The sequence below is a fragment of the Scardinius erythrophthalmus genome (assembly GCF_964197995.2).
Source record: "Scardinius erythrophthalmus genome assembly, chromosome: 14".
In the NCBI taxonomy this organism is placed as follows: domain Eukaryota; kingdom Metazoa; phylum Chordata; class Actinopteri; order Cypriniformes; family Leuciscidae; genus Scardinius; species Scardinius erythrophthalmus.
In genome coordinates this window covers 6,159,541-6,174,297 of record NC_138234.1, presented here as the reverse complement: position 1 = coordinate 6,174,297, position 14,757 = coordinate 6,159,541, and the positions used below count along the sequence as shown (strand labels likewise).

General features: G+C 39.6%; 1 protein-coding gene across 2 annotated transcripts; it reads left to right on the top strand.

Moving 5' to 3' along the window:
* The first annotated feature begins 4,815 nt into the window (after nucleotides 1-4,815).
* On the top strand, nucleotides 4,816-14,453 carry LOC308702455 (uncharacterized protein). 2 transcript variants are annotated; one of them, XM_081385305.1, is made up of 7 exons: nucleotides 4,816-4,934; nucleotides 5,296-5,598; nucleotides 12,065-12,370; nucleotides 12,948-13,259; nucleotides 13,453-13,770; nucleotides 14,002-14,145; nucleotides 14,244-14,453. In XM_081385305.1, the coding sequence occupies exons 1-7, from the start codon at nucleotides 4,877-4,879 to the stop codon at nucleotides 14,258-14,260; spliced, it is 1,458 nt and encodes a 485-aa protein (XP_081241431.1). In that variant the 5' UTR covers nucleotides 4,816-4,876; the 3' UTR covers nucleotides 14,261-14,453. The 2 variants fall into 2 exon arrangements, with proteins under 2 accessions (XP_081241431.1, XP_081241432.1); XM_081385306.1 differs by having other exon boundaries at nucleotides 4,824-4,934; nucleotides 13,002-13,259; nucleotides 14,244-14,444.
* The last annotated feature ends 304 nt before the right edge of the window (nucleotides 14,454-14,757 follow it).

The following is a 14,757-nucleotide window of genomic DNA, read 5'->3' as shown; positions in this document are numbered from 1 at the left end:
TTCGGGAGAAAGGTCAGTCCGGGAGATTTTCGGGAGGGGCTTTGAAATTCGGGAGTCTCCCGGAAAATTCGGGAGGGTTGGCATGTATGATCATAACTGTTTTGATTGTTTCTCCTCTCAACAGTCTCTCACGTGACACCTCTTAACAATGATCTTAATCTTTCACATCACCTGTTTTTTACTGGAAAAAAAACTGCTCAGTGGCTGCACACTTCTCTTGTTGACCTTTGTAGTCACAGTCACTTAGGCTTTTATACACATATGGCTTGTATAGTATTCAAACTACTTCTACAATTGTTTTCTATAAAATATTTTAACACTACCCCTCTATATTATGCAATCATTCTGCCATAGGAACTCAGGTCAATTCGACTGAAGTGTGCAGCATGATAGCAAGGCAAGTTACGCAGTACTCGTTCCTGTTATCTCGGAACTGAGGTTACGTTAGTAACCGACTGAACGTACTATCTATACGGTTCACTCGTAATGCGTCACTAGACCCAGTCCAATCGCTCTGCTTATAATTGTGTAACGGCAGTAGTTCAAAGGCCTTGGCCCAGGACGCTTGAATAAAGGCCCAGAGGGCACCAAAGCTAGATAGGGCGAGGTAATCCCCCAACATTAAGAGACTCAGACCGTATGCTGGAACCACAAGGAAGGAATCTGGTAGGTTAAGCTCATGTAGAGGTCAAAGCCCAGCTACACAGATAGGGCCCTTGCTTGTAGAGCAGGGACGTCCATGTTATAAGATCTGGCGAAGGTGGACAGCGAGGACCAGAAGAGGGGTGCTTGACTGCGGTAGTAGAGCACCTGAGAATCCTCTTGGGGAGAGTGAGGCACACGGGAACTGTGCCGATGTGAGCTCACTTGTGCCCGATCTCTCAGGCCTTTGGCTCTGCTGTTTCTTCCTCCGAGGTTCCTGGGAGGAAGAGAAAAGGAGAGCATGAGGGGCGGGACCATTGTCTAGAAATTAAGCAGTCCGCGAGTGGAGAGAGGTGAGACTCATACTCTTGCAGTGAGAACAGCTCGTCTCAGTGAGCGCAGCTTCTGTGTGGGATTTCCACAGACAGGGGACGCACTCACTGTGCTCATCAATTGGGTGCAGGGGTGCCCTGAACGTGCCACACTCATGGTGCAGCATTTGCAACAACACCACATGAAATTTGCTCTTTTAGAAACGCCGAATGGCCACAGGGAAGATCGCTGAATCAGCTCGAGTGCAGAGTGCTGTCAATCCGCTTGCTTGCAGAGCACCGATCAGTCAGCTTGATAGCAGGATAGGAATCTGAGTTCCTATGGCAGAATGTATGACGCAGTACGATTGAACCGTATCGATAAGGAACATGTGTTAGTTTCAAAAGAGTTATTTTACTCAGATTTGCCAAAGTGTGGTAAAGTCTGCAATAAAAAAAAGAGATCTCTTTATAAACTCAAGTATTTCTAGTTATAATCTAGTTATAATACATTATAATAAGCTTTCCTGTAGCTCAAACAGTAGAGCGTTGGCGCTAGCAACGCCAAGGTCATGGGTTCGATTCCCAGGGAAAGCAAGAATTGACAAAGTGTAAAAATGTGTACCTTGAATGCAATGTAAGTCGCTTTGGATAAAAGCATCTGCCAAATGCGTAAGTGTAAATAATATTCCAAACACCAAATCTGTCTGGTAACCAAATGCAAATTTCTCTAAATGAACAATTGTATAGGTTATTGTGTTTTCTCATTATTATTCGCTGATTAATTTTCTTGTAACAATGCAGGCAAACATTAAAAATGTTATTCACTGGTTTCAGGATCAAAATGGATGCTGCAATGGTTTTCGTCTTAGTTTTATATTTACAGAAATGTGATTAGATCTGTTGGGTGGATAAACAGCTTCTGCTGGATGTTTGTGGAACGTTTTTTTCTCTAAGTATGATAAACTCCTGCTTGTGCACTTTAAGAGTGCACGCTTTCACTGTGTGATGTAGCCTCTTATAATGCAGTGTGAATTCCCCCAAACATCAAGATATGAGGATAAAATCTGGATGACTTTTCATATCTTTCTACACATATGTTGTAAGACCATGTTAAGCAATATCACACGAGAAAGAGTGCTGTTTTTCCTGAACATCAGCATGATTGTAAATGTGATACTGACTTTATGTAAAAGTTCAACAAACAAAAAGTTAACAGTCTTAGACACAATATTACATCTTAGACACAGTATTGTCTGTTTTTGCTCTGTTTCACAAAGAATATAGTTATATCATATAGGCTACAAACAAATCCACAGAAGAGCAGTCACACGTCTCTGAGAAACACACACACAGCAGTGTTTTGTTTGAATCTGTATTTTTTAACGAATTGGGTGAGTCAAAGATGATTCAAAGACCCATTATTAAATGCAGTCACTTGCTTCGTTCCTGAATCAGTCGTTGTTTTGAATGAATCGGCTGAATTAATTATTCAGTGACTTATTCATTAAGACAGTGACTTGCCGCCACATACTGGTAGTTTTAGTGTCATATTTAAAGTATCATTTAATTTTTTGTAATATTTTTTATTGTTTTAATATTTTTCAAGTTGTATTCAAAACAATATCAACATTATTGTCACAGTATGTTCAGTGTGTTTAGTTTTCATGGACTTTTAGTTTGTTTTCATTCATCTTCTGTGTTTCTTGTTCGTTTGCATCAGCTTTGTGTCATTAATCATCTTGTTTGAGTCACTATTTAAGTTCTCCCTTTACAGTCTGTCAGTCTGCACTATCTGTCTGTCTGTTTGTCTGCCTTTTGGGATTTACTACTAAACTTTGTCTGGAACAAAGACATTGTCTTCGCCTGCCTGCACACACCCGTGACAGAAGACTGAATCTAGATATGGATTATGCAGCTCGATTTGCTACTGTGGCTCTTGAGAGCACAGATTTTTTGTATTTTTCTTTAAAACGTTTTTTTTTTTATCTCGCCATCACCAGCCCCTACAACGATGAGACCCTGGAGTCACTGTTCTGGATCAGGGTAAATTACCATCATCCCGTCGACCTCCCAGACACCACCGGTCAGAACTGGAAAGAAGCCATCATCCGGTGACTGGAGAGCATCCTTCCCCGATCCAGAACACAGCCAGACCCAGAGCCTGAATCACCACCATCGACCGCGGAGAAATAGTATGAGTCCCCCGCAGACAGAGAGCTACCCCCCGCCTGAGGACAGAGCTGACCCTCGCCCTGGAAGTGGAGCTCCATCAAGCTCAAGGTTGTTAAAACTGCACCAGACGCCAGCTGTTCAACCTCCAGTCTGTAGGCAGACTCGTCACCGTCCTGGATGAGGCCGATAAGTGTGGTGTCGTCTGCAAACTTCAGGAGTTTGACAGAGGGGTCTTTTGTGGTGCAGTCTTTGGTGTACAGGGAGAAGAGCAGTGGAGAGAACGCACCCCTGGGGGGCGCCAGTGCTGATTATGCAGGAGCTGGATGAGGATTTTGCCTGTCGGTCAGGAAGCTGGTGATCCACTGACAGATGGAGGCGGGCACAGGGAGCTGGGTTCATTTGGACAGGAGGATGTTTGGTATGATGGTGTTGAAGGCCGAGCTGAAGTCCACATACAGGATCCTCACATAAGTCCCTGGTTTGTCCAGATGTTGTAGGATATAATGCATTCCCCAAGTTGACTGCATCATCCACAGACCTGTTTGCTCGATAAGCAAACTGTCCAGCAAGGGTCCAGTGAGGTCCTCCAGGTGGGCCAGCACCAGTCTTTCAAATGACTTCATGAGCACAGATGTTAAGGCAACAGGTCAGTAGTCATTCAGTCCAGTGATTTTGGGTTTCTTTGGGACGGGGATGATGGTGGAGCGTTTGAATCAGGAAGAAACTTCATACAGCTCTAGTGATCTGTTGAAGATCTGTGTGAAGATAGGGGACAGAAGGCGGACTTTATGTTGACAGAAGCTGTTAGGCGAGAATTTCAATGTGACGCTTCAGTTAGCAATGGCCAGCTGGTGGCGCTATGTCTATAACTACATTTAGGCATGTATGTGTCTTCAGGCCAGGGCATTTATTAAACGTGTGAAGTGTGAAGGAGATTGGACATTGTATGCTTGAGTTACAACAACTTCCTGTTTTATGCTGATAATAGCATGCTTTAGCACTTGGCAGACACCATTAAGATGTGATGACAGAGAGCAGACAGCGATCACGGAGTGTTGGCGTTGGTTAAGAATGCCAACTTTTGTTGAATTTATGAGAAATCTACAGACGACAGACAAAGAGACAGACAAAACAGTAGTAACAGACAAAGTGTAGTAAAATAAAGACCTAAATGTGTATTTCAGACTTTTTTTCACCACAAGTCTGAAAGAAGACATGATATTGAAGACAAATATCCAAAAATCTCAAAATTGACCAGTAAAAAAAACCTGGTGTTTTTGCCTGCCGTGTCTCGCCTTAATGTTCACTCATGAATTTTGTAGTAACAACACAGACAAACATTATACATGTGATTTAGAGCTTTTGAGTCATTCCACTCCACACAAAACAGCTTTACACTGAAATAAAGTGAATCCATCAACAGTCAAATAAGAGTCACAGGTCAGAGGTCAAATATGATTGACAGCTCACAGCACTAAATAACACACCAGTAGATACAGATATCTAATCCAATATTTCACTCTTCTGCTATTAGTTTTCATTCAGGGCCAGAATTCATTTGAAAATGTGAGATCAGCAAAAGCTTGTTGATTTTCGTGATGTTAAAGGAGACGGATGTGTGAGCGGAAACTGACTGAGGTTGGGGGAGGATTCACACACAACCAGATAAATATCTCAGTTCAGTCTTTCAGATCAATCTGAGTGTTTCAGACATTAAGAGTTACTATCGTGGGCTTTTCAGTGAACCGATGAAGAAAATGTTCCTCAAATTAGTTTTGCTCTGTTTGTGTTTGTGGCGTCTGGATGGTGAGTTTTAAATGTGTTTTTATGGATTCAGTTGTTTCTGTTCTGATGTGATAAATTACTGGTTAAATTAGTCAGAAAGGATTAACATTCACTGTTATTCTCATATAGAAACAAATAATGTGTGATTTTGCTGAGAGATAACACTCTTATTTGAGATTAAAGTCACTGTTTTTAATGCAGTTATTGATTATATAAAACTGTTTAACTATTTCTCATTTTCATTCATCATCTTTTGTCTTTGAACTGCTGCAGAATATTAATCACTTCACATTTACATGATTAAAAGTATTTTAGTGAAGCTTCATCAAACCAACTTCAAGTGATTTTAAAGCTTTAATCTCTGAAAAACTCTGTTCTTCAGGAGTGTTTGTTGATGATGCGTTTGTGATGGTGGGAAATTCAGTCACTCTAAACTCTAGTCTTACTGAAATGAAGGATGATGATGTGATTCAGTGGAGGTTTGGAGATAAAAACACTTTAATAGCAGAAATCAATGTAACGGCCGACAGAATCACTGTATATGATGATGTTCTTGATGGGAGATTCAGAGACAGACTGAAGCTGGACAATCAAACTGGATCTCTGACCATCACAGACACCACAACTGAACATGAAGGAGATTATAAACTACAGATCAACAGTGAGATCAAGAGGTTCAGGCTCCGTGAGTAAACCTTTTGAGTGATATGGTCCCACATTTGGGATTTGGAATGTTCAGTGATGTCACATAACTGTCAGATTCAAACTCTTCAGACAATTTGAACTGCGGCGCAAACAAACATGGCGGCGCCATCTCACATTTTAAATCAAGATCATGACGGTTCGCAATGGAAACAATAAGGGGGAAACGTTCTAAAATAAATGTTGCCTTGATAAACTCACCCAGTCAGAATCACGCGTGAAAGGTTTAAATAGCCTATTGGTTTCACCTGATTTTAATGACCAAATGAAATTAAACTCCATTTTTTCTTTTTGTTGTTTTATGATATTGTTTATTTCAGTCACTCTAAACTCAAAACATACATAACAACCAACATGGTTTGTGTGAGTGTGTGCGTGAATGTGTGCAAGTGTAACTGGGTGTGTGAGTGTAAGTAACTTTACAGATGTACAACAGACATAATAAACATTAATAAAAATAATAACTTGACGATGAGGAAGAAATGATAATATAGTTTTATATAATAATTTAATAATACTAATAGTAGTAGCAATAATAACAGCAATTAGACTTTTCATCAGGAATGAGGGGGAGGCAATAGTAAGGTTATTACTAATATGGTATTAAAAGGCTGCCTCTGATCCCTCCTTGACCATGGCATAAGCCAGACCCACGCCACACTACAATGGTCCACCAAGAAGAGTAGCTGCGCCCCCCACAACCCCAAAAACACTCCCAACCTCCGGCCGCCACACACATGCCATGCTTACCCTAATTTTTATTTTATTTTTTCATGATGGACATATGTATGTTTGCTAGTGTGTTGCAATAAAAAAAGTGAGACATGCAGCGTGGAACCAGCTCCGTGCAAAGCCCAGGTCACCATGCCCATGCTTTACTTGTCCTGCGTATGTGATTTAATATATACAGTGGGGAGATAAAGTATTTGATACACTGCAGGTTTTGCAGGTTTTCCCACTTACAAAGCATGTAGAAGTCTGTAATTTTTATCATAGGTACTCTTCAACTGTGAGTGACGGAATCTAAAACAAAAATCCAGAAAATTACATTGTATGATTTTTAAGAAATTAATTTGCATTTTATTGCATGACATAAGTATTTGATACATCAGAAAATCAGAACTTAATATTTGGTACAGAAACCTTTGTTTGCAATTACAGAGATCATACGTTTCCTGTAGTTCTTGACCAGGTTTGCACACACACACTGCATTTTGGCCCACTCCTCCATACAGACCCTTCTCCAGATCCTTCAGGTTTCGGGGCTGTCACTGGGCAATACGGACTTTCAGCTCCTCCAAAGATTTTCTATTGGGTTCAGGTCTGGAGACTGGCTAGGCCACTCCAGGACCTTGAGATGCTTCTTACGGAGCCACTCCTTAGTTGCCCTGGCTGTGTGTTTCGGGTCGTTGTCATGCTGGAAGACCCAGCCACGACCCATCTTCAATACTCTTACTGAGGGAAGGAGGTTGTTGGCCAAGATCTCACGATACATGGCCCCATCCATCCTCCCTTCAATACGGTTCAGTCGGCCTGTCCCCTTTGCAGAAAAGCATCCCCAAAGAATGATGTTTCCACCTCCATGCTTCACGGTTGGGATGGTGTTCTTGGGGTTGTACTCATCCTTCTTCTTCCTCCAAACACGGCGATTGGAGTTTAGACCAAAAAGCTCTATTTTTGTCTCATCAGACCACATGACCTTCTCCCATTCCTCCTCTGGATCATCCAGATGGTCATTGGCAAACTTCAGATGGGCCTGGACATGCGCTGGCTTGAACAGGGGGACCTTGCATGCGCTGCAGGATTTTAATCCATGACGGCGTAGTGTGTTACTAATGGTTTTCTTTGAGACTGTGGTCCCAGCTCTATTTAGGTCATTGACCAGGTTCTGCCGTGTAGTTCTGGGCTGATCCCTCACCTTCCTCATGATCATTGATGCCCCACGAGCTGACATCTTGTATGGTGCCCCAGACCGAGGGAGATTGACCGTCATCTTGAACTTCTTCCATTTTCTAATAATTGCGCCAACAGTTGTTGCCTTCTCACCAAGCTGCTTGCTTATTGTCCTGCAGCCCATCCCAGCCTTGTGCAAGTCTACAATTTTATCCCTGATGTCCTTACACAGCTCTCTGGTCTTGGCCATTGTGGAGAGGTTGGAGTCTGTTTGATTGAGTGTGTGGACAGTTGTCTTTTATACAGGTAACGAGTTCACACAGGTGCAGTTAATACAGGTAATGAGTGGAGAACAGAAGGGCTTCTTAAAGAAAAACTAACAGGTCTGTGAGAGCCGGAATTCTTACTGGTTGGTAGGTGATCAAATACGTATGTCATGCAATAAAATGCAAATGAATTATTTAAAAATCATACAATGTGATTTTCTGGATAAATGCAAAATGCAGCTTCTCATTTCCCATTTTGAAGTAATATAGTGAGTGAGTGAGCGGTTAGCGTGAGGAAACTTTCAGTGGCCCTGGAGGTCCATCCATCCAAGTGCTGCGTCAATTGCGTTATTTTTTTAACGCGTTAAACATCTCAAATTAATCACAAAGATTAATGCGTTAATTCCCCCAGCCCTAATATATATAGGGGAGAGCGGGGCACAAAGTAACGCTTTTTGACTTTCTCAGTTTGTGTAAATCTACTTATGGTTCGGAGTATTTATTTTTTCTCACATAAATTTCCCACATGTCTACTACAATTATGTGTTTTTGTTTTATTAATACAGTATATACTTTTTTCTTGATATACCCCAAAAGAATGGAAGTGAAATGTGACAACATGCCCCATAGGTGGGGTACATTGTAACATGTGTGGGGCACATTGTAATATGACAGCTTAAAATGTTATCTGATCTAATAAAAAAAATATACAAACTAAAATATTTTCTAAATAAAATACAATTAAAAAACTTTTTCATATAAAATAATGGCAATTTTTAATAATTAAATATAAACTCATTTTTGAGTTTTGACTATGAACACATGAAAACACAGCTATACAACATAGTTCAAAACAAATAAATAATTAGTAATTTCTGAACATTGACTCTCAGTCTTTATTCACCTTTTTCTCATGTTTTCCCAATAGAATTAATAAAAGTATAGAATATAATAGCATATTTCTAATAGGGGCACATTGTAACGCAGTGTTATAACATGCCCCCGCCTGCACAACTGGGCTTTAAACCCTGCTAGTGTCTTCTGCTAGTTAGCGAAGCATTAAAAAAAATATCTCAACTGTTAAATAACATCTTAGAGATTAAAATAATATCAGATTTGTCTTATTTTAAATAAACACAAAACAGAGATGAAAAATTAACTTAAAGAAATGTACTTTTGCTATGGTTTAATAAATGTCTATGGATATCTTCCACAAAAAAAAATTTGGCAGAATTGTTTTTTTCTATATAGTGTTGATATGGCAACTAGTAAATACACAAAGTTTCGTCATCCTAGCATGTGCGGAAGTATTTAAAACAAGCATGCTACAACTAGCCCCGCGTTAGGTTGTGCCCCGCGCTCCCCTATATATATATATATATATATATATATATATATATATATATATATATATATATAGTGTGAAAAAGTGTTCGCCTCCTTGGTAAATATGATCAAATATGGCTGTAAAAAATAAATCTGCATTTTTAATCCTTTTGATATTTTATTTTAAAAAATGTGCAAAAATCTAACCTTTTATTGAAGTAAAATAATTGAAAGTGGGGGGAAAATCACATTATGAAATAAATGTTTTTCTCCAAAACACGTTGGGAACAATTGTTTGCCCCGTTTTATTAAATACTTTTTGCAACCTCTTTTTTCCAAGATAACAGCTCTGAGTTTTCTCCTTTAATGCCTGACGAGTTTGGAGAACACCTGACAAGAGATCAGAGACCATTCCTCCATACAGAATCTCTCCATCCTGTTCTCCATTATAAGATTTCTAGAACAGGCTGTCAGGTTTAGATTTTTTATCTGTTGGTATTTGATCGAATCCGTGATGCCATGTATCTGAACAAGATACATGGCATAGATGGCAAGATACAGGACCTCTGGCAGAAAATTAGGCCCACAGCATTAAAGATACAGCAGAGTATTTCATTTTACACATGGGGTACTTTTTTATCCCTGTGTGCACCAAACCCATCTTGTGTTTGCTGCCAAAAAGGCTAATGTTTTTGTTTCATCTGGCCATAGAACCCATCCCGTTGGAAGTTCCAGTCGTGTCAGTTGCTTTTCAAATGTTCTATGGTCAGATGAAACAAAAACATTAGCTTTTTTTGGCAGCAAACTCTTTTTCACACCACTGTGTATATATATATATATATATATATATATACAGTATATATATATAGTAGGGGTGTCGCAATGTACCAGTGTTGATGATAATCGTGATATTCAAAGCATGAAATATCGACATCGTGTTAATTTAGAGTGTGACAATATACCGGTATTGGCCATAACCACAATGTTTAAAATGAATAGCACTCTTATGATAACATGTCACGTAAATACTCCAGTGCCAGTACCTGATTGACCTCTCAGGTGTCTGTCTTGCACCGCGGACACCTATCAAATAAAGCCTGTTTTATACTTCAGCGTCGAACTCACGCCGTAGCTACGTCGTAGGCTGTATGTAGCTCGTGTACCCTTCGGCGTACCCTGACGTGCACCTCTCCAAAAATGTAACAATGGCTAACCCCGCAAACCACACCCCAAAGTTTTCTTGTCAGTTATTGGCTGGAACAGTTTATGTTTCGTGGTTCGGGTGAGCCCAGTTTGTTTTTCTTGCCGTTTGTGGAGCCTGGGGTGTCTACAGAGACCACGTTTTTTTACAGTGTGTTCAGGGGACAGGCAGATAGCGGATGGTGAGGAGATGTTTGCTGTATGTGACAAAAAATGTTTTGGCCTAAAAAACATGTGACATCACTTAGAGCACCTTTAATAAGTTAATACTAACACTTTCTTTTCTTTTTCTCTTCTGTCAGATCAAGTTTGAATTCAGCTCTAAACTCAGTTATTATGTATTCATTAAATAAAATAATATAAATATGAAGCTCAGATAGTCAACAGCATTAGTTTTAGTGTGACATTAAGCATTAAATTAAAAGTGTCTTTTTTAGTTATTGTTCCATTTATGAATCTATTTCTCTTTTCATTCCTCATCTTTTGTCTTTGAACTGCAGTAGAGGGCTGCATTGGGATTGAGTCCCGCCGGGTCCCGCGGGACCCAACGCAAATCTCGCGGGAGCGGGCGGTTTGAACTTTGCTGCGGGCGGGAATGGGCGGCAAAAAAAAACACTGCGGGATCGGGAGGTAGCCTTGCAACATGATGGAGATGTCAATAATGGCGCTTTTCCACTACACAGTACCAGCTCGCCTCGGCTCGACTCGACTCGCCTTTGTTTGGTTTTCCACTGTGTAAAAGTTGTAACTGTGCTTCCAGGTACTTTTTTTCGTACCACCTCCGGCGGGGTTCTGGGCAAGCTGAGGCGATACTAAAATGTGACGTGAAAACACGGCAGACTGCTGATTGTTCAGAGAGAAGCATCACTATTCACTGCGTCATCATTGCACGCGCAAGACAGAGTATCCTGAATAAAAAAACAGCAAAAACGAAAACAAAACCATCCAAAAACAGCACACTCGATTTCCTCCTTTATCCTGTATGTGTCCAGTAGGCTATGCCGCCCAGGGAAACGAAACAAACAACCCCATGAATCTCTTTAATAATAGCAATACAAATATGTGTTTTTTCCTGCGGGACGGGAGAAGACACAAAATCAATGCATCTCTATTATTGTGCGGGAATAAATTCTCAGAGTTTTGCGGGTGCGGGCGGGAGTGGACATACATATTGCGGGAGCGGGCGGGAGTGAAACACATACGTTGCGGGAGCGGGCGGTAATGGTCAGAAATTCGGCGGGCGCGGGCGGGAGCGGGATGAAGAAAACAGTCCCGCGCAGGGCTCTAAACTGCAGGAGAATATTATTCACTTCACATTTACACGATTAAAAGTATTTTAGTGAAGCTTCAAACCAACATCAAGTTGTAACGTGCTCCAAGAACTAAGTCAAAGTCAGGATCTAGATGCAGATAAAAACAATGTTTAATGGCTCAAAACAGTAATTCATGGCTTGAGCGTAGAACACATGACATAGAGCGTAGAGCTTCACCATAGCAATGAACCATGAAGGGCACGTTCACACGAACATTAGAACAAACTAACATTCAAACAATAATCCGTACAGGTAAGAAAAGAACACCATGGTTAAATAACAGGACTAATTAGATAACACTGGACACCTGGGTCTAATTACCAAGAACAAAACTACAAAGACCATGAACAGAACATGAACTGACAATTTTCACAATAAAAGACATGACAAAGCACAGGATTCTTACACAAGTGATTTTAAAGCTTTAATCTGTGAAAACTCTTTTATTCAGGAGTGTTTGTTGAGTCAGTGTGGGAAGGAGATTCAGTCCTTCTAAACTCTGGTCTTACTGAAATGAAGGATGATGATGAGATTCAGTGGAGGTTTGGAGATGAAAACACTTTAATAGCTGAAATCAATAAACGGGCCGACAGAATCACTGTATATGATGATGTTCTTGGTGGGAGATTCAGAGACAGACTGAAGCTGGACAAACAAACTGGATCTCTGACCATCATAAACATCAGACCTGAACATGCTGGAGATTATAAACTACAGATCAACAGTGAGATCAAGAGATTCGGGCTCATTGTCTATGGTGAGTTAAATATCAGTTTCACTTGTTTTATATTTTATTCAGCACAAAGATACAATTAATAATGCAACATTCATTTTGCTTTTGGTTTTTAATGATGATATTAATTTTAATTTTAAATTTCAAACTATTTACTTTATAAATCATTATTACATGGCTTGGTTGAATTCTAATGTAGAATGCGGTGTTATTTCTTGATAACACACCGTTGCCATGTAAAACCGAGCGTTGCTATGGACGCAGGATTCTAACCGTAGAGACGGAATGGAGTATTTTCTTTAGCGGAAGCAATACAATTGTTTTTTAAATCAATAAACTCCTTTTTAAATCAATATTTTGTGTCAAATTATTGATTTATTTGGTAGGTAGCCATGTAATAAGCGGGATAATGTAGAGCGAGGCGGTTGTTATAGCGAATACAAGCCCTTCAAACTGATTCAAGCTCCGCTTCGCGTCGGGGTCCTGATCAGCCTGTCGGGGTTGTATTCACTATAACAACTGCCTCGCTCTACATTATCCCTTACTTAACTGTGTGTGTGTGTGTGTGTGTGTGTGTGTGTGTGTGTGTTTGGTGATTCAGGACTGGAGACAGTAATTGAGGGAGATTCAGTCTCTCTAAACTCTAATCTTACAGAAATGAAGGATGGTGATGTGATTCTGTGGAGGTTTGCAGACACTGCAATAGCTGAGATCACTTTAATAGCTGAAATCAATGTAACGGCCGACAGAATCACTGTATATGATGATGTTCTTGATGGGAGATTCAGAGACAGACTGAAGCTGGACAATCAAACTGGATCTCTGACCATCACAAACAGCACAATTGAACATGCTGGATTTTATTATCTACAGATCAACAGGGAGAGCAAGAGTTTCAGGCTCGCTGTCTTTGGTGAGTTCAAAAAGGTTTACACCTGTTTTTTAATGACTTTTTTTTTATTAATTCATACACAATTGTGTTTTTGTTATTTTGTTTATTTTTAATGTACATTTTAAACTATTCAAATTTAGTAAACCATCATAAAGTTATTTAACAGTATTCATCTTTGCAAAACCTGTTTCTGTTTGTTCTCTGTGTTTGACAGATGAAGTGGAGTCAGTGTCAGTGAAGAAGGGAGATTCAGTCTCTCTAAACTATGATTTTACTGAATGGATGGGTTATGCTGGGATTCTGTGGAGGTTTGGAGATGAAAACACTTTAATAGCAGAAATCAATAAACAGTTTGACATAATCACTGTATATGATGATGTTCTTGATGGGAGATTCAGAGACAGACTGAAGCTGGACAATCAAACTGGATCTCTGACCATCACAAACACCACAACTGAACATGCTGGAGATTATAAACTACTGGTGTTTTCAGCAGGATTCTCATCAAAATCATTCAGAGTTTCTGTCTATGGTGAGTAGAGATCATTTTTCTTCTCCTCCAAATATTCTTATCTACTATTTACATGTTGAATCTTTTATAGTTTGAGAGGACAGACCGTATAAAACTCACTTGGAACCGAATATAAGATTGTTGATTAGATTTGATCATATTTCTGTGTATTCAGAAATATTAGTTGATGTCAGCGCTGATATTAGTGTTTATTGACTGATCTGATCTCAGTTTGATGTGTTTATTCCTCAGACTCTGTCCACTGTTGTGGTCCTACTGAAGCTGTGATCCGATTGGTCCTCTCTGCTCTGGTGGGCGTGGCTACTGTCATTATTGTGGTTTATGAGATCAGATCCAGAAGAGCTGAACGAGATCAAGCACATATTCACACATCAGGTACATGATTGATGATGGCATTTCTCACAAACTGATTTTGCAATATAAATATTTGTGAGATTTATTAATTTATGGCTTTTTATGTTCATCTTTTTCAGGAAGTATCGAAATCTAAAGAAGAATGCTGAACTTTAAAGGTTCTTCAAGTGTTTTTTCATAATAAATACTGATGATTATTTGAGTTTGTGCTCTTGCAGTGTCAGATTTTAACAGTGTCCCACAGATCTCACTTTACTACTGCTGTATATTTGCTGTATGTATTTTCTTGCCTTTATCAATAAAGTTTCTCACTCTGAGGTTCAAGAGTCTCTCCATGTTTTATTACAATTATTTTGTTGAGCGCCTCCTGGAGGAAAACAGACTTTATATATAGTTTAAAGATTTCAGAAGTGTGGAACATATAAAGCTTTACATTATTAAAATATTATTTAACTATACTGATATTGATACTGTTTTTCTAGCCACAGTAATAAACAAACAACTTCCCCAGCTTCTCCTTTATCCTGAGAAAATACTGATTTGGGACACATTATAATATGCTTTGAGATCCAGTGAAATACATAAACAACACATCGATGCTCCATTTCCTCCAACGATAAAGTCTTTAAATCT